A 24,257-nucleotide genomic window follows, 5' to 3' on the forward strand; every position below is an offset into this window, starting at 1 on the left:
ATTTGCGCAAACTCTGGGAGATAGTGAAGGACAGGGAAGCCTGGTGTGCTGCAGTCCATGGGATCGCAAAAAGCTGGACATGATTTAGCGACCGAACAGCAAGCAGCTGCTTATGCTGGAAGCTGCCCAGACTAAATGGTTTTGTCTGAGGAGAAATAGCTGCTATTTTCTCCTTTATTTAAAGAAAACTTTCTGGCAGCTTCTGTGTCTCCCCACTCCTCACCCTGCCCTGCGGACTGCTCTGTCCTCCCGTTGACAGACTCTCAGTGGCCCCCCCGTTCCACCTGCCTGCACTCACAATATTTGCTTCACCCTCTAGCTGATCTGGGTGGTTAGTCATCCCACCCTCCCCTCTTCTCTCTACTCTGACTCTCTTGTTCATTATGGAAAATTAAAATCCCACAAAACAAAAAGAGCGACTCAGAGTTTCTTATTTTTCATCATCATTTTTATGAGGAGTAGCAGAACCAAAATTCTCTGAGATGAGCAGAAAATTGACCAGGAACAGAAGTTTTAAAAACCATACCTGTGGCTGATTCATGCTGATGTATGGCAGAAATCAACACAACATTGTAAAGCCATTATCTTCCAATTAAAAATAAATTTAAAGTAAAAAAAACTCTCATAAAATGACTGAAATAATGTTTAGCCTGCTTCACAGTTCTAGGTCAATCTAGAAATTGGGATGGTGAAAGGAAAATTGATTTAAATACTATTAGCAGTGGCAACTTCTCATATGTCATTTGTAATTTTCTGGTAATGAAAAGACTAGATATACCTTCCCATTGAGAAAAAGTCCTGAGAGGAGAAAGAAGATTTATAACTTAAAGAGATCTGCTAGGTTAACAGAGAGACCATAACCAGGACAAAGACTATCTTTCCCATCTTACGGCACTTTTGAAAATCATCTGCGACAGAGACAGCAGAACTCTGCAGGGACCTGCTGCTCCTGAGATACATCACCCAGGGTCACAGTCTGACTTAAGGTACCACGTTCCCAGAGCATCATATTATCAATGCTTCCCACCGTAGCAATAGTCCGCATGCCACGCTCTTACCTGTGACAGTGTCATTGAGCGGCTTATCCCAGTCCAGGATGACGAAGGACGGACACCCTTCCACAGTGACCACAGTGAGGTTGGTGGGTGGGTTCTGCGGTGGGCTGGTGGCATTCCCCTCTGTGGCCTCCTCTTTGGGGAATCTCTTGACAGAGTCGGTGATGGAGCAGGGGCTGTTGTCAGGCTTTTGGATATACCGCACGTGAGGCCCTAAGAGAGAGAGGACATTGAGCATTTTGGTTTTTTGTGAGCTTGTAAAAAAGGTGGAGGAGAACTCATAAATAACAATCTGTTTGAGGATATTTGATCTAATACTGTAAGCAGATGGATGAAAGCTGTGATGTGGATGGTTTGAATTTGTGAAAATCCAAAATCCTCTCTTTGGGATACATGATATGGATGTTACTATTGAGTTAATTTTCTAAATAGGTTTAGCTTATGCTAATATCCAAAAGTAATTCGGTTTAAACTGCATAATTTATGGGGTATTGAAAAGAGTACTCAAAAGGATCTTGGTTAAGTAGTGGGGAATGATTTGCCTTACATTAAAATACAGTTCTGGTCCTACCAATACACCTTAAAAGCCAGGCTCAGAAAGATCAAGTGGTTTTAAGTTATTTAATTGCACCCCAGAATAAAATCCAACAATATTTTAGGAATAACAAACATATACAGCACCCAACTGGATAAATTCCTTACAGGAAGATATTACCCATAGTGAGAAAAATAAATCATTTGTAGTCAAACTGTAACTTGCATAGATGTTAGAATCATCAGACAAGGACAATAAAACAATTACTATCACTATAATTCACATGGTCAAAAAGTTAAGAAATGGAAGATATAAAAAAAGACCTAAAAAAAAAAAAAAAAAGAAAAAACCTAAATTAAATTTCTAGAGATCTTCAAAGAGAGCAGAGAAGAAAAGACATGTTAGGACAACAAAGAAGGATCTTAAAGATTTCTCATTGTAAAGAAAGCAAGTGAGAAGGCAACAGAGAGATGTCCTTATATATTAAACAGCAAAAACCAAAACAACAAAAAAAACTTATCATCTAGAATTCTATAACTAGTGAAAATATCTTTAAAAAAACAAGCAAAATATTTTTTAGACATACAAAAACTGAAAGAATTCATGACTAGCACACCCAACCTACAAGGAAGATTCATGAAGTCCTCTAGGCAGAAGGAAAATGATGCCAGATGGAAATATGGCTGCACACAAAGGAATGATGAGCACTGGAAATGGTAACTATATAGGTAAATATACATAACATTTATCTTATCATTTAATTCTTTCTAAAAGATAGCTTATTGTTTAAACAAAAATAATTACAATTTAGTGTGATCTATATAACATGCAAAAGTAAAGTAATAGCCCAACAGCCAGGAAAGAGAAGCTGCTATACTGATGTGAAGTTCTCATACTTCACAGTCAACTGTTTATGAAGTTGTGGAATATCATTGGAAGGTAGACTGTGAAGTTAAGGACACATTCTATGAACACCGAATTATTCACTAAAATAACAAAACAAAGGTATAGCTAAGAGGACAACAAAAAAGGTAAAATGGAATCATAAAAATATTCAGCCCAAAAGAAGGCTGAAAAAGAAAGAAAGAGGGGAAAAAAGAATAGATGGAACAAACTAAAAACAATAGCAAGATGATAATAGATTTAAACCTAACCATATCATCAAAGAATATTACCATTAAAAAAGGTCACTTTATAATGATAAAGAATCAATTCATGAGCTTATTACTATCCTAAGTAATTGAGGTCTATATCTGAATACAGACCTTTAGTATACAGGGAGCGGAAAAAAAAAAAAAAATGACAGAAGAAGAAAGTAGAAATAAATCTACATTAGAGCTAAAGATTTTGGTATTCTATCATTAACTGATAGAACAAGTTGATAGAAAATCACAAAGGGGGATGCATGAGACAAGTGCTCGGGCCTGGTGCACTGGGAAGACCCAGAGGAATCGGGTGGAGAGGGAGGTGGGAGTGGGGATCGGGATGGGGAATACGTGTAAATCTATGGCTGATTCATATCAATGTATGACAAAACCCACTGAAATGTTGTGAAGTAATTAGCCTCCAACTAATAAAAAAAAAAAAAAAGAAAAGAAAGAAAGAAAATCACAAAGGATATAAAATAATTGCACAATATAACCAAGCAAATTGACTTAATTGACATTTTTATAAAACACTTGTTGTGGACTGAATTATGTTTTCCTAAAATTCCTGTGTTGAAGATTTAACTTCCAATATGAGAAATCAAACCTGATAATGCCTTGAAATAAGGCTTCTGGCCTCTAGAACTGTGAAAGAATAAATTTTGGTTACTTAAGCCAAAGTCTATAGTATTTTGTTTTGGCAGGCCTAGTAAACTAATATAATATTCCACTTAAGACTAGGAAGATACACATTCTTTTAAAGTATACACAAAACATACACACCAAGATCTACTATATTCTGGGCCATAAAAAAGTCTCAATAAATTTAAAATGACTCAGGAAAAACAGAGTATATCACAACAATGAAGTTATTAATAAAAATCAGTAACAGAATGATCTCTTGAAAATCTTGAAATATTTGGAAATTAAGTAGCCTACTTCTAATAAGCCAAAGAAGAAACCAAGAGGAAATTTAAAAGTATTTTGAATAGGGTAAAACTGAATACACAGTATATCAAACATTTTTAGTTGCCGCTTAAATAATACCTAGGGAAAATGTAGCACTGGATTTCATATTTAAAAAGAAGAGAGGTCTCAAATCATCTTGAACCTTAAGAAATTAGAAGAGCAAATTAAAGTCAAATTAAGCAGAAAAAAGAAATAATAAAGATCAAAGTAAAAATGAGTGAAATGGAAAACAGAAAAATAATATACAAGATAAATGAAATCCAAAATTGAACTTTTTAAAAGATCAAAAGAACTGACAAACCTACAGTGTGGCTGATTAGGTGAAAGAGAAAAAAGGCACATATTATCAATAACAGGAAAAAGAGATGTGACATCATTACAGATTATTCAGATATCAAAATAAAAGAAAGTGAAATAAATCTGACAACTTAGATGATATAGACCAATAATTTGAAAGACAAAAATTATGAAAGCTCACTATGCAGGAAAGTATACTGAATAGTCCTATACCTATTAAAGAAAAGAAAGTGAAGTAGCTCAGTTGTGTCCGATTCCTTGCAACCCCATGGACTGTAACCTACTAGGCTCCTTCGTCCATGGAATTTTTCAGGCAAGAGTACTGGCGTGGGTTGCCATTTCCTTCTCCAATTAAAATGAATTACAAGTAAAACACTTCTCACAAAGAATGTGAGGCTCAGATGACTTTACTGGTGAATACTGCCAAATATTTAGGGAAGAAGCAATACTAATTCCAAAACCTTTCAGAAAATTGAAAAGTTCAGTATTATTTTGACGCTAAAACTTGAGTAGATTTTACAAGAAAAGAAAATAGCAGCCCAATATCCCTCACTGAATACAATTCTAAACAAAATTTTAGGGAATTAAATCAATGATATATTAAAATGAGAATACACTATAACCAAGGAGAATTTGTCCCTGGAATGCAAAATTAATGTATAATTCAAGGACAATTACATTATCATATTAACACACTAAAAAAAAAAAAAGAAAGAAAAACCTTATAATTATCTCAATAAAGCTAGAAAAATCATTAGACATAATCTAGCATTCATTTCTGATAACAATTCTCACTGGAGCAGGAATAGAAGAGAACTTTCTTAACTCAATAAGAACATCTATGAGAAAACCACAGGTAACAACATACTTAATGGTGAAAGACCAAATGGTTTTTCTATAAGATAAAGAATAAGAGAAAGATATCAATCCTCACTTTCAATTCGGTGTTTTTCTAGAGGTTCTAGTCAGTATAGAAAAGCAAGAAAAAAGGTACTCAGGTTGGAAAGGAGGAAGTAAAACCTTCCTCTTAGATGACATAGTTCTGTATATAAAACCCAGCATATCTACAAAAAAATCTACAGAGCTTTGCAAGATTGTAGAATATAAGATCACTGTACTAAAAAATCAGTTGTTTTTCTATATACTAGCAATGAACAAGAGGAAACTGAAACTTAAAATGCTACTCTTACGTTTTATTTCACTGAAACTAAAAATCATTGGTAGGAGAAATGAATAATACCTAAATAAATGGTGAGATATACCGTGTTCATAAGTAGGAGGACAATAGTGTACAGCTGTCAACGCCTTCTAATTGACCTGCGGATTCAATGACATTCTAATAAAAATATGAGCAGGCTATTTTTCTTTAGACATTGATAAATTCATCCTAAAATTTAGCTAGGAATACAAAAGGACCTAGAACCACCAAAACAACTTTAGAGAAATAAAAACAATGTTGGAGAACTAACACAGCCTGGTTGCAGCACTTATCATAAAACCACAGTGATCCAGACACTGTGGTATTGATGGAAAGGTAGCTAAATAGATCAATGGAACAACTAGAGAACCCCTAAATAGTTCCATGTATATGTGGACAACTGGTTTTTGACAAAGGTACAAATTAAATTCAGTGGAGGAACAATAATTTTTCAACAAATATGGTGGAACAATTTGATATCCTTAAGAAAATAAACTTGCATTCATATCTTGTATCATATACACCATTTGACTCAAAATGGATCATAGACTTAAATGTAAAAGTAGAAACCTTCTACAAGGAAACAGAGGAGAAATTTCTAGAAGGAAACAGAGAAGCTCTTTGTGAGCTCTGATTAGTCAATGATTTCTTAAATGTAACACCAAAGAGGCAATCTATAAAAAACCAAATCAATAAACTAAGCTTCATTAAAATTAAAAAAGAAGATACACAGGGAGAAAATGTTTGTAAAACATGTACCTGAAAAAGAACTTCAACCCAGAAAATATAAAGACTCTTAAAACTCAACAATAAGAAAATAAGCAACACAATAAAAATATAGAAAAAATTGAAAGAGACATATCAAAAAGGATATACAGATGGCAAATAAGGATGTGAAAAGATGTTCAGCATCCTTAGTCATTAGGGATATGCAAAATAAAATCACAGGTACTACTACATACTTTTTAAAAGGGTTTAAATGAAAAAGGCTGACCATACTAAGTGTTGGAAAAGATGTGGAGGAACTGGAACCCTCATACACTGCTGACAGAAAGGCAAAATAGTACAACTGCTGTGAAAAACAGTTTGACAGTTCCTTAAAACGTTAAATATAAACTTACATACGATCTAGCCATTCCCCTTATAGCAATTTGTCCAAAAAGAATGAAAGCACACACAAAGACTTGCACCTGAATGGTCATAGAATAGCATACTTTACTGGTAATGTAAAAATGCTGGAAACAACCCAAATGTCATGAAGTTTTAATAAATTATTATATATCTAAGCAATAAAAAGGAATAGACTGTTGATACATATACCAACATGGATGCATCACTAAATAGTTATGAAAAGTAAAAGAAATCAGAAAGGAAGTTCATAATATATTATTTTCTATTATGTGAAATTCCAAAAATGCATACTAGCCTATAAAGATGATGCAGTTAAAGTGCTGCACACAATATGCCAGCAAATCTGGAAAACTCAGCAGTGGCCACAGGACTGGAAAAGGTCAGTTTTCATTCCAATCCCAAAGAAAGGCAATGCTGAAGAATTTTCAAACTACCATACAACTGTGCTCATTTCACATGCTAGCAAGGTAATGCTCAGAATCCTCCAAACTAGATTTCAACAGGAGGTGAACCAAGAACTTCCAGATGTATAAGTTGGGTTTAGAAAAGGAAGAGGAAAAAGTGATCAAACTGCCATCACCCTTTGGATCACAGAAAAAACAAGAAAATTCTAGAAAAAAAATCTACTTCTGCTTCATTGACCACTAAAGCCTTTGACTGTGTGGATCACAACAAACTGTAGAAAATTCTTCAACAGATGGGAATACCAAACCACCTTACCTGCCTCCTGAGAAATCTGTATGCAGGTCAGGAAGCAACAGTTAGAACTGGACATGGAACAATGGAATGGTTCAAAATTGAGAAAACAGTACATCAAGGCCATATATTGTCCCTCTGTTATTTAACTCATATGCAGAGTACATTATGGGAAATGTTAGGCTGTCTGAATCTCAAGCTGGGATCAAGATTGCTGGAAGAAATATCAACAACCTCAGATATGCAGATGATACCACTCTAATGGCAAAAAGCAAAGAGGAACTAAAGAATCTCTTAATGAAAGTGAAAGAAGAGAGTGAAAAAGCTGGCTTAAAACTCAACATTCAAAAAACTAAGATCATGACTTTGGGTCCTACCACTTCATGGCAAATAGATGGGGGAAAGGTGGAAACAGTGACAGATTTTCTTTTCTTGGGCTCCAAAATCACTGTAGACAGTGATTACAGCCATGAAATTAAAAGATGCTTGCTCCTTGGGAGAAAAGTTATGACAAACCTAGACAGCATATTAAAAAGCAGAGGCACTACTTTGCTGACAAAGGTCCATTTAGTTAAAGCTATGGTTTTTCCAGTAATCATGTATGGATGTTAGAGTTGGCTATAAAGAAGGCTGAGTGCCAAAGAATTGATGCTTTCGAATTATGGTCCTGGAGAAGAATTTTGAGAGTCCCTTGGACAGCAAGGAGATCAAACTAGTCAATCCTAAAGGAAATCAACCTTGAATTGGAAGGGCTGATGCTGAAGCCCCAATGTTTTGGTCACCTGATGTGAAAAGCCAACTCACTAGAAGATACCTTGATGCTGGGAAAGATTGAGGGCAGGAAGAGAAGGGGGTGACAGAGGATGAGATGGCTGGATGGCATCACTGACTCGATGGACATGAGTTTGAGCGAGCTCCAGGAGATAGTGAAGGACAGGGAAGCCTGGCGTGCTGCAGTCCACGGGGTCGCAAAGAGCTGGACACGACTTGGTGGCTGAAAAACAACAGCAACAATCTGTAATATGGTTACCTTGAGACTAGGGGTTAGGTGGGGGAAGTGAAGAGGGCGGATTATAAGGTACACGATGAAACTTTCTGAGGTGCTGCATGTACTCATTTTAACCTCAGATATGCAGATGACATTACCCTTACGGCAGAAAGTGAAGAGGAACTAAAAAGCCTCTTGATGAAAGTGAAAGAGGAGAGTGAAAAAGTTGGCTTAAAGCTCAACATTCAGAAAACTAAGACCATGGCATCCGGTCCCATCACCTCATGGGAAATAGATGGGGAGACAGTGGAAACAGTGTCAGACTTTATTTTGGGGGGCTCCAAAATCACTGCACATGGTGATTGCAGCCACGAAATTAAAAGATGCTTACTCCTTGGAAGGAAGTTATGACCAACCTAGGCAGCATATTAAAAAGCAGAGACATTACTTTGCCAACGAAGGTCCATCTGGTCAAGGCTATGGTGTTTCCAGTGGTCATGTATGGATGTGAGAATTGAACTGTGATGAAAGCTGAGCACTGAAAAATTGATGCTTTTGAACTGTGGTGTTGGAGAAGACTCTTGAGAGTCCCTTGGATTGCAAGGAGATCCAACCAGTTCATCTGAAAGGAGATCAGTCCTGGGTGTTCATTGGAAGGACTGATGCTGAAGCTGAAACTCCAGTACTTTGGCCTCCTCATGTGAAGACCTGACTCATTGGAAAAGACCCTGATGCTGGGAGGGATTGAAGGCAGGAGAAGAAGGGGACGACAGAGGATGAGATGGCTGGATGGCATCACCAACTCGATGGACTTGGGTTTGAGTAAACTCCGGGAGTTGGTGATGAACAGGGAGGCCTGGCATGCTGCGGTTCATGGGGTCGCAAAGAGTCGGACACAACTGAGTGACTGAACTGAACTGATGTACTCATTATCTTGATTGTGACGATGGTTGCATGAATATATACATATATTAAAATTTATCAAATTTTATACTTCAGAAAACAGATCACAAAAGGAAACACTGGTCTATATCATATAATATCTTTTACTTTGGTAGATTAAATTACTGTTCAAAAATATCCTCTATATTCATGGAAAGAGTATATTTCCCCTATCTTTGATTTGAGCTTAGCTCTGTGACTTTCTTTTGCCGTTGATATTGGCAGGTATAACACAAGGAGGTTGAAATGTTTTATATCTGGACTCCTTCTCTCTTTACTTTGTATTTTTAGGAGAACCGCTTCTCCTGGGTCACTGTTAGTCTTTCATCTTGGGTACCAAAATGAACAGATGTGGAGCAGACCTCAGCCTAACCCGTAAGAGACCCAGATGTACCTGCTGCTAGAAACAGAATCACCCAGCTAAGCACATCCTAAATCAGCTGACCCCATGTGACTTGTAGACACATGAGAAATAAATCCTCTTTAGGGTATGCTACTAGGCTTTCCTGATGGCTTAGTGGTAAAGAATCTGCCTGCCAGTGTAGGGGACACAGGTTCAAACCCTGATCCAGGAAGATACCCCCACGCCACTGGGCAGCTAAGCTCATGCACGACTCCTGAGCCTGTGCTAAAGTGCCCAGGAGCCACAGCCACTGAAGCCCGTGTGCCTTTAGAGCCCATTCTCTGCAACAAGTGAAGCCCCTGCAATGAGAAGCTCTTTCACTGCAACTAGAGAGGAGCCTCTGCTTGCTTCAACTAGAGGAAAGCTCGTGCAGCAAAGAATACCCAACACAGCCAAAAATAAGTAAAAAAAAAAAAAAAAATTGAAAAAAAGAATATGCCACTAAGATTTTGTAGTTCCTACACAGCAACAGTTGACTAATATACCCACCAAAGATAGCTCTCTTAAAAGTAAGATTTGTAGCCGATCATACGTACCTTTGAATCTGGGCTTCCCAAGAGGATCAGTTTCTCTTGTTGGACTTGAGCTAAAGTCAGTCATGTTATCTGAGGATGGATGACACAATGAAAAAGTAGTAAAGGCTATAAATATTTATAATGTCTCCTGGTCAATTGCTCGCAACTTTGATTTCCATATTATTATAATCCATATTATTCACATTTCAAGGCCTTTAACTGTGTCCTGCTGCAGCTGTTCTGCAGAGTAATAAATGATTTAAAGATTACAACTGGGCTTCCCTTGTAGGTCAGTTTGTAAAGAATCTGCCTACAATGCAGGAGACACAGGGTTCGATTCCCAGGTCAGGAAGATCCCCTGGAGAAGGAAATAGCAACCAACTCCAGCATTCTTGACTGGAGAAACCCATGGACAGATGAGCCTGGCAGGCTACAGTCCATGGGGTCGCAAGAGTCAGATATGACTTAGCGACCAAACCACTGCCACCAAAGATTACAACCGAGTAGCTAATACGCATTCATATATTAAGTTATGTGTGATTAGGAATGACATATGATTTAGGAATAAGGACTGGGAAATCTAGGTCTTTTGAGGAAGACTTTATTAAAGATATTGACACTTCCTTCTATGTCTGCAAAGGAAAGGAGCACATTCCACAGTAAGTCATTAGAAGTAAATGTAATTGTAAATTAAAATGTCCCTATCAATCATAAAATTGAGTAAAATGTACTGATCCAAAACTGGGACTCTTTTCTCCCGAATTTGAAATCTTCTGGTACTTTGTGGCTGAGCATCCAGTGGGACTTGACTGACATACTCACCAAGATCTTCTTCTGAGGCAGGAACTGTCGGTGGCTTTTTATCTGTCTCCATTGTCTCCAAGGGAGCTTCTGTAGGTCTGAGTGTTGCCCTCAAGGGTGGGGAAGTTACTCGGCCTGATGAAATGATTCCTATAATGCAGAGCCAAAGGAGTCAGGTTTTGTAGGGAGCCCTGCCGAGTTCCGCCTTTACTGATTCAACAAATATTTATTAAGCACTTACCATGTGACTTGGCACTATATGCCAGGATTAGAGAGAAAATAAGACCTGCTGTCCTTGATTGATTGGGAGATATATGTGAGCCAAATTATACTGAAGCATTATAAATATTGCAAAAGCATAAGACAAGGTCTCAGAGAAGACAAGTCTATGGGGAAAAATGATGGATGGATGCTGGGGCGAAGTTAGGAATGCCTTCCTAGAGGGCGTACCAATAAAGAGGAAAAGTGATCAGTAAGGTAGGCATGAGAGCTGTATTCTAGGTGGAGTTTACAGGAAGAACACAATCAGGGAAGCATAAAGTCATGTGGCATGTTGAAGGCGTGAGAGCCAAGAGTGCCTGGAGGCAATGAGAGCAGAATGGGGGGCAGGCAGGGAAGGGCAGTTCATGGAGGGCCTTGCATACCATGGATTTAGATATTATTTTTAGATGACAAGGGCCCATTAAAAATTTTTCACTAGGGAAGTAACATGATCAGATAAGGAGAGAGTGAGCAAGTTAGGCTGCAAGGCTGGTGGCAGACAGAAATTAAGAACTAAAGCAGTTGTGTAGGCAAGGACAAAGGAGAACTATGTAAGAAGCAGTGAGACTGGATGGAAGGGGTTTTACATGAAAGATGTCAAGAGGATGGGGTGGGCAGACTACAGATTAAATGACAGGCATGGGAGATGGCGGGGGAAGAAGTAAAAGGTTTATAAGGTAATGACTGATTCTGGCCTAGTGGCCAGACCAGTGTTACTCTGAGATGTTGTATTCAACAATGTCTCCTCTGCTCTAAAAACACATGTAGGTCTCCCAAATAGGATCCATCCCAAGGTCTATGCAAATATGGGTAGAATAGAGTGGAGGCTGGTAGTAGTGTTAGTTGCCTAGTTGTGTCCAACTCTCTGTTACTTTATGGGCTGCAGCCCACCACTCCTCTGTCCAAGGGATTCTCCAGGCAAGAATATTGGAGTGGGTAGCCATTCCCTACTCCAGGGGATCTTCCTGACCCAGGGATTGAACCCAGGTCTCCTACATCGCAGGCAGATTCTTTATCGTCTGAGCTACAATCTGTCGTAGAGTGGAAGCTAGATTAGCTTTTATAGTCTTCATGGGAAAAGGAATTGTTCTCAGATGATAGAGAGTCAAAGAGTAAGGACTGATGTAAGGACTGAGGCCCAGCATGAAATCATGGATGATGGGCTCCTGGTCCTGGTGGGAGTGGGCCCCAGAGAGAGGATGAGTGAAAGCCATGAGATGCTGCGCTGCAGCCAGCAGGAGATGTTTTGAGTGGGAAGAGCCAGCAGGAAATGGTGGGATGGTATTTTCATCCTGGCAAGGAGAGCAGGACTGAGAGGCCTCAGTAGATCTGGAGATGGGGGACAGGTAGAGATGACTCGGGGGAGCCTAAAACTGTGCTCAGTGGCACATGTGCGAGAAGGCATGTTTTCAGAGAACTCCCAGAACACTGAACTGATTTCTTGAATTCCATATGCACTTTCTGTGATGGTCATCAGGCCAGATGTGTTGTAAAGAACCTGCCTGCAATGTGGGAGACCTGGGTTCAATTCCTGGGTCAGGAAGATCCCCTGGAGAAGGGAATGGCAACCCACTCCAGGATTCTTGCCTGGAGAATTCCACGGACAGGGGAGCCTGGCCGGCTACAGTCCATAGGATCGCAAAGAGTAGGACACGAATGAGCCACTAACATTTTCACTTTCTTTCCTCAATGTAGACATTTCTTTTGAATTAGAGATGGATAGCAAAGGGTGGGGAGGGCACCAGAGTTAATCTCAGAAGTGGGATGTGTTTATACCATCCCACTGGCTGGATGAGTTATACCAAACTACGCTTATTGATGGGAGTGAACAAGTTTTTACGTGGCAGGAACCAGGGCCATACAGGTGCATCTGGAGACACACAGCCTTGCAGGAGAGCTCTGTGGGGGGAGGGTCCCCTAACTCTTCCATGGAGGACCCTGGAGCATCACTTTCAGTCTGACCCGAAAGCTACAGAAGTTCAAGTCTCAGCTGCCCCAGGTTACAATTAATGAAGAAAACCTGGTCTCCTCACTGGGGCCATGTCCCTAGACCTTGACTCAGGCAGGCACCACCAACACGGATGATAGGCTGATCCCTCCTTTAGCTGATGGGAAAACAACCTAGAGGCCACTGTCCCCTAGTATATCATGGAAGCTTCTCCACCACATCCTCCTTTCATCCTGTGAAAAGAGTGACATCCATGCCCTTTCTCATAAATCCTTATCAGTTTCATCTTCCACAGTTGTACTTAACAATGTTATCCTGATTTCCACTACAGAATATTTAGGAGATAGACATGAGGGAAGAGGGGGGAAAAGATGGAGAACATGCTGTGATCAGCTGGCAGGTCCAGTGGAACAGCCTTTAAGAGGAGTGAGATGAAGCTTTGCTCTGAACTGGGCTGATTCTTAATTTCACTCATAGTTTCACTCAATGATTACTGGATTCACTCAGTAAGGACTGGATTTGGTTCTGGGAATTCAGAGAAAGTGTCATCTGTCATCACAGAGCTCATGATCTAGTAGGGGAATACAAGGACATGAACAAGTAGGTCTAAAACAGAGGTTTGCTCTAACAGAGGTATGTTTCAAGGACAAATAGGACAGATAAGCAGTGTTAAGTCTACTTTGGGGAGTTATAGGAGGCTTCTTTAAGACAAGGATGGAGTACGAGTGTCCCAGGTGACGGGGAGAGGTCATTCTATGCGAAGAAGACAACGCATGCCACAGTCTAGAGGTGAGAGGCAGTCTGCCTTGTTGCATAGACTAGACCTGCTCAGTCACCCTGAGTATTCCAGTCTCCAGTCTTTCCCCTGGAACCATAATACTGAGGTCAGCATGAAGGCTGGTGGACAGGGGAGCTATCAAGGAAAGGTAAAGGATTTCATCTCAAGAGACAGAATGTTAAGTGGAGGACATTTTCCATTACCCCTGGTGGGTTGGCAGCACAAAACGTCTTGTGCAAAATAATCCATTTGTTGAAGAGCTTGTGAGAGCTTCCATCTCAGCACCAAGCACCCAGCATCTAAGAAGCAAACTGACCTAGATGGACAAGGATGGTGGCTGTCACCCCACCCACCCAGAGTCAGGGCAGGAGTCCTTAAAGTTGTAATGGACAGTGTCTGGTCTTAGGGGCCAACACAGCCACACGTCCCACATGCTGAGAGCTGTCTGTTGCTTGAGCTAGCACACCAAGGGCTGGTGGTTGACCAGTAAAATGGAATTCAAGGAGGGATAGGGAAGGTGTGTGGCTGACATACCTGCACTTCCTGGCTTTCCGGTGACATTGTTGGGTGGTAAAGGCTTTCTTCGTGGGGGCATGGGTCTGGGTGGCAGGGGTGGGCGACGAGTACCTGGGATTATGGCTAAGAGATAATATTACAGATAAAGTGGTCATAAGAATTCACTCGACAAAATCACAAGTTTTTTTTTTTTTTTTTTTAAATACAATATTTGACAAGTGGCAGTTGGATGACAGAGAATAGATTCTACAGAAAAGTGCCTGTGAGTAATACTTTCTGATGTTCTTCTAAATTAGTGCTTATAATGTACCCAGGGATAATAAAGCAGATGAGTTAATGGGGAAAATATTCTCTAATTATGGATAAAAATATATCAGTAAACCTGCCCTTTGAAAGGCTGTACGAATGCACAGAATTTAACATCTTTTGCTTCTCATATAGATTTAACAGGAGCATTTCTGAGCTTCATTGTCTCCAATGAAGTCTGCTTTGCAGACTACAATTCTTACACCATTTTCGCTTTGAGCTGGTAAAGCATATAATTTCTCCCTTAGTAGGTGTTCCACTCCATCCTCCAACTATATCACGTAATTATAACTAAACCAACACTTTTAGAACTTCTCAAATGATTACCACAAAGTAGTGCTAATGGCAGATGCAATAAGCCTGTGCCCCATGCAGGTCAGAGTCACCACACAAGGGCACCTGGCCCGGGAGCTGTAAGTGGGAGCCAAAATTTCCCACCCACTCTGCTCTCTCACCCACCCACGAGCCTTCACACAAGGACGCCAGCCCAGAGGAAAGGCACGTTTTTCTAAATGGTTTGCCTGAAGGGCAGAGAGGAGAGAAATCTTTTTATAATCTGCACAAAGGCTGACAAGGCTAAAGTTACCTGAAGCAGTCCACCTTAACCCAAATTTTCTTTGAAGTCCCGTGTTATAAGCTTAAAAATGCATCTCTTTCTTTGCATAAAGTATTGGTTTAATAATCTTCAAGCAAAATTGACAATCCAAGAAAATGCCCTGTGACTTTAAGTACTTCCTGGGCTATCAGGAATTGTGCATGTGCATGCATGAATGTGCATATGCTGGGGGTAGGGAGGAGTGAGTCGTGATGATAGAATAGAGATGTCTCACCCAGACATTAATACATCAGAGTAGGTTTCACAGCATCCTTCTACAAAGCACAGAGCTCTTATTCAATGCAAAGATATTACCACTTCATAATTTTGGCCTATATATACAGAACAGTCTCCAAGTAGAAATATGAATCATTTCTGGCAAAAGGATATTATAATAAACTACATAAGAGGGAAACTTGTATATGATGAAAACTAGAATCTAGTTACTTTTCAGCATTTGATCCATTGTGGCCCCTCGGGACATTATGTGAAGTAATTATTAAATCAGTTCCTCATTAGAATTTGTGCACAAAGCACTTTTCATTTTCCCAAATAGTTTAGTATGTTTATCTAGCAATACCCAGGTATTGTTAGCATGGATCTGATGCTTTGGGGACTGTGAGCATGCTACTTGTTTTGCGGCAGCACATATAACTTGCAGCTACGAGTTTCAGAGCAGAACTGAGTGAGGAAGTCAGCCTCTTATTCCTTACCTGGTTTTTTTGTGGGGTGAGAAGAATCCACTGATATATTTCTACCAGCACCAGATGGCAGTGGGACTTGCTTGACCCCTGTGAGCAGAGATAATGACAGAATAAATAGATAGCTAAAATGTGATAAACATTCTTTACGGAAACTTCATAGAATTGTTAGTGATAATGTGCTTTTTTTTTTTTTCTTTTAGAACAAGGATACTGGTGTTTTTGTGCCTAGACATTTTGATTGGCTTCTCCCGTCTGCATACAGAAAAAAATATCTAAAGCCCTATTGCATTCATTGGTTATGTTTTTTTCTATGAAGATTTAGTGTTTGATTTTTTGATTGTGGCTTTGTATTAATTTTCTATGCTGCCCACCCTGCACTGCCTGCCTGGGTCGTATTGTCTTGCCAGAAAGATTTCATCTACAGTGATTGACTATTTTTCTTTTTTTGCCAATATTCATGCATAAATTCTGTGGTTTTTAAAAATATTTTTCTCTAACTCCTCTACCCCAATAAAAACCCTTATAATTTCAACATGTTTGGGTTTCTACCTAATGAATTGACTTTAAAATATATTTTGAGAAGCCTTGGTTAGCAGGCTGGTTAGGCCACAGACTGTATCTGCACTCTTAAGATTTGTAAATCAGGCCTGGGTAGGCCTTAAACTCCAAGTTGCTGTTTGGAAGAAACTGATCTGAAAATTACCCGGCATGCTATTTTATCTCCTAAGTCTCTCAGACATAATCTGTTGGTTATTACTAAGTCATTCACCTAAATACCCATGCTAGGAATTATTATTCTTTTACACTATAAAATAGTCTTCCCTGACATGGCTGGCAGTCTCCATTAAGGAATAATAGGAACAGACATTTAGAATCTCAAGAGTGAATATTATCCTTAGTTAGATATAGTGGCTCATCCTGAACTTTCCAGGTGGTGCAGCGGTAAAGAACCTGCTTGCCAAAAAAAACCCACAAAACCTGCTTGCCAGTGCAGGGGACACAAGAGACATGGGTTCGATCCCTGGGTCAGAAGACCCCCTAGAGAAGGAAATGGCAACCCACTCCAGTATTCTTGCCTGGAAAATGCCATGGACGGAGGAGCCTGGTGGGCTATAGTCCACAGGATTGCAAAGAGGTGGATATGACTGAACGTGTGTGCATACACACGCACACACACACACACACAATGGCTCATCCTAAAATATGAACCCGTACTCTGAGGACATGTGTGTGTGTGTGTGCTCACTATAATATGTATTAAAGATAAGAATAAACACTGAGTTTATATACTAGCTAGTACATTAACAAGAACAAGCACGGTCACAGCCCTGTTTGGAGTGATGTTCCAGGACTCTGTAGGGACATTACATACTCAGCCTCATGTAATATGTAGGCAGAGATATTAAGTATACAACAGAAGCTTTGCTTGCCAAAAATTAGATGATATTTTTGCATTAATTTATGAAATTATTAATCATGACTGTATTGTAATGAACATTAATTAGCCCAGGGATCGAACCCAGGCCTCCCACATTGCAGACAGAGTCTTTACCATCTGAGCTACCCAAGAAACTCATTAATATATTACTAATGTTATTATTAACTATAATAATAATTATGATTAACATTAATTTATGAAACCTAATATTGCAATTCCACAGCCTCTGCTGTTTGAAAAAGAGATAATATATAACCTCATGGTGAATGTTTGTATGGAGCCAGGGATCAAATTCTGTTTATCTGTGGTGGGAATAAAGTGTTTCTGCAGTCAATGACTATTTTGTGGCTCATCCCACAGGCACTGTGGGAACAAAAGCTCATGGGTCTTCTTCCTGTGCCCTCCTCTGAGTGGCAATGGGAGTGGGAAATGACTCACTGGGGGGTTACTCTGTCTGTGGCTTAGGGGAATGCAATTCATTTGTCAGCAGGATAACCTGGTTTGCTGAGATCTGATTTACCACCATTTTTCAAGGGTAAAATCACATTATATCCTCTAGCACGCCAGCAGGCTATGTGTGTCTTCAGTAGACACTTCTTCACACTCTTTTTCCAAATCAACAAAGTATGTTGATCCAATACTGCACAAGCACCTTAGATATTCAAGACCTTATTTGATCCATACACCCCTTCTGGGTGGGAGATACCACTGGGGTCTCACAGAGGAGGAAACCCGAGGCAAGGGGAGATTAAGTACTTGTCCAGGGACTCACAGTTAAAGTGGACGCATTTACACCCACATATGCCCAGTTCCCAAGCCCATTTCTTGAGCACTAATTGGGATAGTACAGGGTGCCTTTTTCTGTCATCATCTTCCCTCCGATAAAGAGAAGGCCGGAAGTGGCATCGCTGGTGCTAAAGCCCATGCTACCAAGCCTAGACTTAAAAACCTGACTTAACTGCAGTTTTGACCTTCCCCAGAAATGTAATCTCAATCAACCAGCCTGGAAATTTCTGGTCAGCCCCTGTGAGGGAATCTGTCACAGGTGCCCTCTTCATCCTCCAGAAGAAGAGGTGATCTACAATGGTAAAACCCACACAAATCCCTTCCAGCTCCAAAGGTGTCCTGGCTTCAGCATAGTATTTTCTTTGGGTGATGGTTCCCTTGCCCCACACAACCCTATACATGTGGTTGCTGCAGCGGAAGGGGAGGGTGGGGCAAACGGGGAGAGTAGGATTAACACACACACACTCCCGTGCATAAAAGAGACAGCCGGTGGGAAGCTGCTGCCTAGCAGAGGGAGCTCAGCCCAGTGCTCTGTGATGACCTAGTGGCTGGGATGGGGGTGAGACGGAGGTCCAAGAGGGACGGGGTGTATATATACACATATAGAGACACACACACGTGTACACTCACACATATGTACACATGTACAAACATGTACCCTTTGTTGGACAGTAGAAACTAACACAAATTGTAAAGCAACTGTCCTCTGATAAAAAAACAAAACTTCCATTGCGCACAAGTCTTTGGAGTGCCATTCTAGTCACTACATAGGATGCTGCTTGATTCATAAATTGCTGAATGCATGCTGTGATAAGTCACTTCAGTCCTGTCCAACTCTTTGTGACCCTATGGAGTGTAATCCACCAGGCTCCTCTGTCCAGGGAATTCTCCAGGCCAGAATACTGGAGTGGGTTGCCTTGCCCCCCTCCAGGGGATCTGCCCCACCCAGGGATCGAACCCTGGTCTCTTACCATCTCTGGCACAGGCAGGCAGGTTCTTTACCACTAGCACCACCTGGGAAGCCCAATAAAGCCAATTAAATCTTCAAATTTACTTGGCTGAATTTTTTTTTTTTCAATGCTTCTCTTTTGCCCTCACAATGAGTCTAACTGACTTTAGCTCTCAGGTCCTATACTCTGTATTTCAGGTGTCTGAAATACACCAGTGAGGTGTCACCTCACTGGGTGAGGGCTAAACAACCATGGCTGGCAAGCAGGTGCCATGCAGTCATGCCACTGATATGTGGAAGTCAGAGAGAAATGCAAGGATGACATGGTTTTCCAACCACTCATGTGCAGATCCACCAAGTCACAGGCTGGTAAAACGGAGAACTGAGAGAGAATCTAAAGCTCTGCAGGATTACTTTATGGATAAGAGAAAAAATAGAATCATCCCTGGCCTCTTTTCCAATTAAGGGAGAAATCAGCCATTTTCTGTATAGGTAGAGATGGAAGCATCATACTCTTATGATCCTTGTAGGTTAAGTACCCAAGTCAATAGTGTCAGTTGCTAAACTGGATTTTGTCCAGCCTTCAGAAACAAAGAAAAGCCAGCAGTAGATGAGAACGCTGGGAAGAGTCCGGCAGAAGGCAGCCGTGGGACTCAGGGAAAAAGCACTGAACTGGGGACAGGAGAGTGAAGTCCGGTTCTGGGCTTGGCTCCACCTGGCCGTGGTTTGCATGTCAGCCAGTAGCATGTGAGCTCAGGCCCTGGAGGCCAGTGAACTTCTGTGGCCCTGAATTGAGGAAAGCCAATAAAGGCCAGCGCAAGCAGAGAGGCAATGGGAGGGCAAAGGAGGAAGCCAGAGAGAGAGAGTGCGGACAAAGAATCCTCAGGAACTGACATCTGATTAGCCAGTGTGGCTCAGGCTGCAACATGAATTCTTTCTCCCTCAAGCAGGATTAATCCACTATTTTCTCAAGGGCAGCATTGGCTCTGAAAGCACCAAGACTTGAACTTCAGTGTAAGCCCCCAAATGTCAAATGGAAATTCTCCAAAAATCTCTTGATTTACATAGTTCATCCCTTAGCAATTTATTGTCAGAAATGAAGTAATGATTTCGGTATTTTTAACCATGGTAACAGAAACTTTGCAAACAAACACAGCACACTGGGAATTGATTTCCGAATGTATTCGAGACGGTTCCTCATGACCGAAAAGGAGTGGTGTTTATGGATGATTGGTCTCCTCACCCATGTCTCAAGATCTCAGCACCTGGCTGCAAGGTCAGGGGCGAAGGGCCAGCAGACTGGAAGATTTAGCGGCAGCTCAGACAAACACATTCCTCACCTGGGAGGCATCTGGGTTCTGGTTGTCAAGCACACTCCAAGTGGGTCCAGTGAAGTGTGGATTCCTCATTAGGAGAGCACGGAGCAGAGAAAGGAGTCTGGGATTCAGGTGTTAACACAGCTGCCAAACCACATGGGCCAAGGGGGCTTCCAAACTACACTTTGCCTGGCACATGTGGGCCTTCAAGGAATGTTAGTTGAATGAAAGAACAGTTGCACAACTTAGCAGCTTTCTTCCACGGTGAGAAAAGTGGAGATTGTCTGGCAAAGGATGGGTGATTTTTTCTGGCAAAGGTCAGAGAGGAACTATTTTCAGCTCTGAGGGCCATACTGTCTCTGTCACAACTCCTCTGTTCTGCCACTGTGTTGAGAAAGTTTCTACAAAACCTTGTTTACAAAAAAAGGCAGTGAACTGGATCTGGTCTGTGGGATTGTACTTTTTGTGGGCCTCCCGGTGACTCAGTGGTAAAAGGCTTCCCTGGTGGTTCAGTAGTAAAGAATCTGCCTGCCAATGCAGGAAACCCAAGAGATACGGGTTTGATTCCCAGGTCAGGAAGATCCCCTGGAGAAGGAAATGGCAACCCACTCCAGTATTCCTGCCTGGGAAATCCCATGGACAGAGGAGCCTGGCAGGTTACAGTCCATGGGGATGCAAAGAGTCGGACATGCCTTAGCACACACATTTGTACTTTGTGCAATCCCCTGGTCTAGGCATGCTTTTGCATCTCAAGTTGGTCATAAGCATGTAGAACATATCAATTAAGCTTAGATGTAACTCTGGAAACCCTGAAAAAGCAGAGTGCTGGAAAAATGCCCAACCTAAACTTCACTCTCTAAAGGTTACTTTCTAACTTTAAGGTGGAGAAATATTATACATGTACATGTGAAATGAACATAAAGCAGGGTAAATATCTATAATGATGTTATAAACTAAGAAACTTGGGTCAAGATAGTTTAAAGATTGCAGGGTGTTAATGGAGTCATTGCAAGATTTGTATAGAGACCTCAAAGGTGCATAGTTTTAAGTCCTCAGAATCTTTCTCTTTTAGTTTTCCAAAGGACCAACAGTAAATATTTTTATGCCTAAGACTATGAAGAATATGCCCTATAAATCCTAAACACATCCTTTAAAAAAATTTTTTTTAATGTTCTATTTTTTTTTCCATTTATTTTTATTAGTTGGAGGCTAATTACTTTACAATATTGTAGTGATTTTTGCCATACATTGATATGAATCAGCCATGGAGTTACATGTATTCCCCATCCCAATCCCCCCTCCCACCTCCCTCTCCACCCGATCTCTCTGGGTCTTCCCAGTGCACCAGCTCTGAGCACTCTAAACACATCCTTTTATCAGCTGATTTTTTTAAAATGCAAAATATATGTACTGAAAATTTCAGCAAGAAAAATTATAGTAAAATATATGTGAGGTGGATAAGAATCATACATATTCTAGGCAAAATGTCAAAGTTGGATGAAAAATCAGTTAACATGGAGATATTGTTCTCATTAATACACAATTGAGGCTAGAAGTGAGTGTGAATGAGACAATAGGACTGGGTCAGAGAAGAAAAGAAATCTGATGTGAATACCTGCATTTCTATAAAGAAGTCAGATCAAAACCATGCACAAAGTAAGGCAGACTCCTGTCTATAACCTGAAGAGAACAGATTTAAAAACTTCTTTTTCTCACCCATTTCTCAAAACATTATTCCCCAGGCAAATAATTTGAAAGCTGTTAAAATTTCCTTTCATAATATGCTATGTAATGTCATCTGTGATTCATATTTCATTTACTTTCTTTTCTGGTCTTACTGTATTGGCTTAACACTCCATATCTATTTTCAATGGAAGGGGTAAAAACAGGAATCCTTACTTATATTCTTGATGTGAGAAGAAAAATATTCAGACTGGGAAACAAAATGTTAGCTGTAGGTTTTTCTCAGATGTCCTTTATCAGAGGGAGGAAAATTCCTTCAATTTCTAGTTTTATGAGCGTTTTCATCATGAATGGTTTTTGAATTTTGTCTCATGGCTGATTTTTAATTTGTGATCATGTGATTTTTTTCCCCTTTGTTCTGTTAATGTGGTTAAGTTCAGTTGCTCAGTCGTGTCTGACTCTTTGCAACCCCATGGATTGCAACACACCAGGCCTCCCTGTCCATTATCAACTCCTGGAGTTTATTCAAACTCATGTCCTTTGAGTTGGTGATGCCATCCAACCATCTCATCCTCTGTCATCCCCTTCTCTTTCCACCTTCAATCTTTCCCAGCATCAGGGTCTTTGCCAATGAGTCAGTTCTTCATATCAGGTGGTCGAAATATTGGAGTTTCAATTCAGCATCAGTCCGTCCAATGAATATTCAGGACTGATCTCTTTAGAATGGACTGGTTGGATCTCTTTGCTGTCCAAGAGACCCTCAAGAGTCTTCTCCAACACCACACTTCAAAAGCATCAATTCTCCTGCACTCAGCTTTCTTTATAGTCCAACTCTCACATCCATACATGACTACTGGAAAAACTATAGCTTTGACTAGATGGACCTATGTTGGCAAAGTAATGTCTCTGCTTTTTAATATGCTGTCTAGGTTGGTCATAACTTTCCTTCCAAGGAGCAAGCATCTTTTAATTTCATGGCTGCAATCACCATCTGCAGTGATTTTGGAGCCCAGAAAAATAAAAGTCTGTCACTGTTTCCATTGCTTCTCCATCTATTTGCCATGAAGTGATGGGACCAGATGCCATGATCTTAGTTTTCTGAATGTTAAGTTTTAAGCCAACTTTTTCATTCTCCTCTTTCACTTTCATCAAGAGGCTCTTTAATTCTTCTTCACTTTCTGCCATAAGGGTGGTGTCATCAGAATATGAGTTTATTGATATTTATCCCAGAAATCTTGATTCCAGCTTGTGCTTCATTCATCCCAGCTTTTCTCATGATGTACTCTGCATATAAGTTAAATAAGCAGGGTGACAATATACAGCCTTGATGTACTCCTTTCCTGATTTGGAACCAGTCTGTTGCTCCATGTCTAGTTTTAACTGTTGCTTCTTGACCTGCATACAGATTTCTCAGGAGGCAGGTCAGGAAGTCTGGTATTCCATCTTTTTAAGAATTTTCCATGGTATGTTGTGATCCACACAGTCAAAGGCTTTTAAATAGTCAATAAAGCAGAAGTAGATGTTTTTCTGGAACTCTCTTGCTTTTTTGATGCTCTAATGGATGTTGGCAATTTGATCTCCGGTTCCTCTGCCTTTTCTAAATCCAGCTTGTACATCTGGAAGTTCACGGTTCACATACTGTTCAAGCCTGGCTTGGAGAATTTTGAGCATCACTTTGTTAGTGTGTGAGATGGGTGCAATTGCGTGGTAGTTCGAGCATTCTTTGGCGTTGTGTTTCTTTGGGATTGGAATAAAAGCTGACCAGTCCTGTGGCCACTGCTGGCATATTGAGTGCAGCACTTTCACACCTCTTTTAGGATTTGAAATAGCTCAACTGGAATTGCATCACCTCCACTAGTTTTGTTCGTAGTGATGCTTCCTAAGGCCCACTTGACTTTGCATTCCAGGATGTCTGGCTCTAGGTGAGTGAGCACACGCTCGTGGTTATCGGGGTTGTGAAGATCTTTTTTGTATAGTTCTTCTGTGTATTCTTGCCACCTCTTCTTAATATCTTCTTCTTCTGTTAGGTCCATAACACTTCTGTCCTTTATTGTGCCCATCTCTGCATGAAATGTTCCCTTGGTATCTCTAATTTTCTTGAAGAGATCTCTAGTCTTTCCCATTCTACTGTTTTCCTGTATTTCTTTGCACTGATCACTGAGGAAGGCTTTCTTATCTCTCCTTGCTACTCTTTGGAACTCTGCATTCAAATGGGTATATCTTTCCTTTTCTCCTTTGTCTTCTGCTTCTCTTCTTTTCTCAGCTATGTATAAGGCCCCCTCAGACAACCATTTTGCCTTTT

General features: G+C 40.5%; 1 protein-coding gene across 33 annotated transcripts in view; it reads right to left on the reverse strand.

Annotated features, from left to right (window-relative positions):
- ABI3BP (ABI family member 3 binding protein) overlaps window positions 1-24,257 on the reverse strand; it is a 274,479-nt gene that overhangs the window by 30,622 nt on the left and 219,600 nt on the right. For all 33 annotated transcript variants that reach the window (XM_061134006.1, XM_061134020.1, XM_061134000.1 and 30 more), the window contains 5 exons: window positions 15,793-15,870; window positions 14,197-14,301; window positions 10,697-10,825; window positions 9,896-9,964; window positions 1,059-1,268 (listed from right to left, as the gene is read on the reverse strand). In XM_061134006.1, coding sequence (XP_060989989.1) covers window positions 1,059-1,268; window positions 9,896-9,964; window positions 10,697-10,825; window positions 14,197-14,301; window positions 15,793-15,870 — 591 coding nt within the window. The remainder of the gene's footprint in view (window positions 1-1,058; window positions 1,269-9,895; window positions 9,965-10,696; window positions 10,826-14,196; window positions 14,302-15,792; window positions 15,871-24,257) is intronic.

Source organism: Dama dama, chromosome 31 (genome assembly GCF_033118175.1).
Source record: "Dama dama isolate Ldn47 chromosome 31, ASM3311817v1, whole genome shotgun sequence".
In the NCBI taxonomy this organism is placed as follows: domain Eukaryota; kingdom Metazoa; phylum Chordata; class Mammalia; order Artiodactyla; family Cervidae; genus Dama; species Dama dama.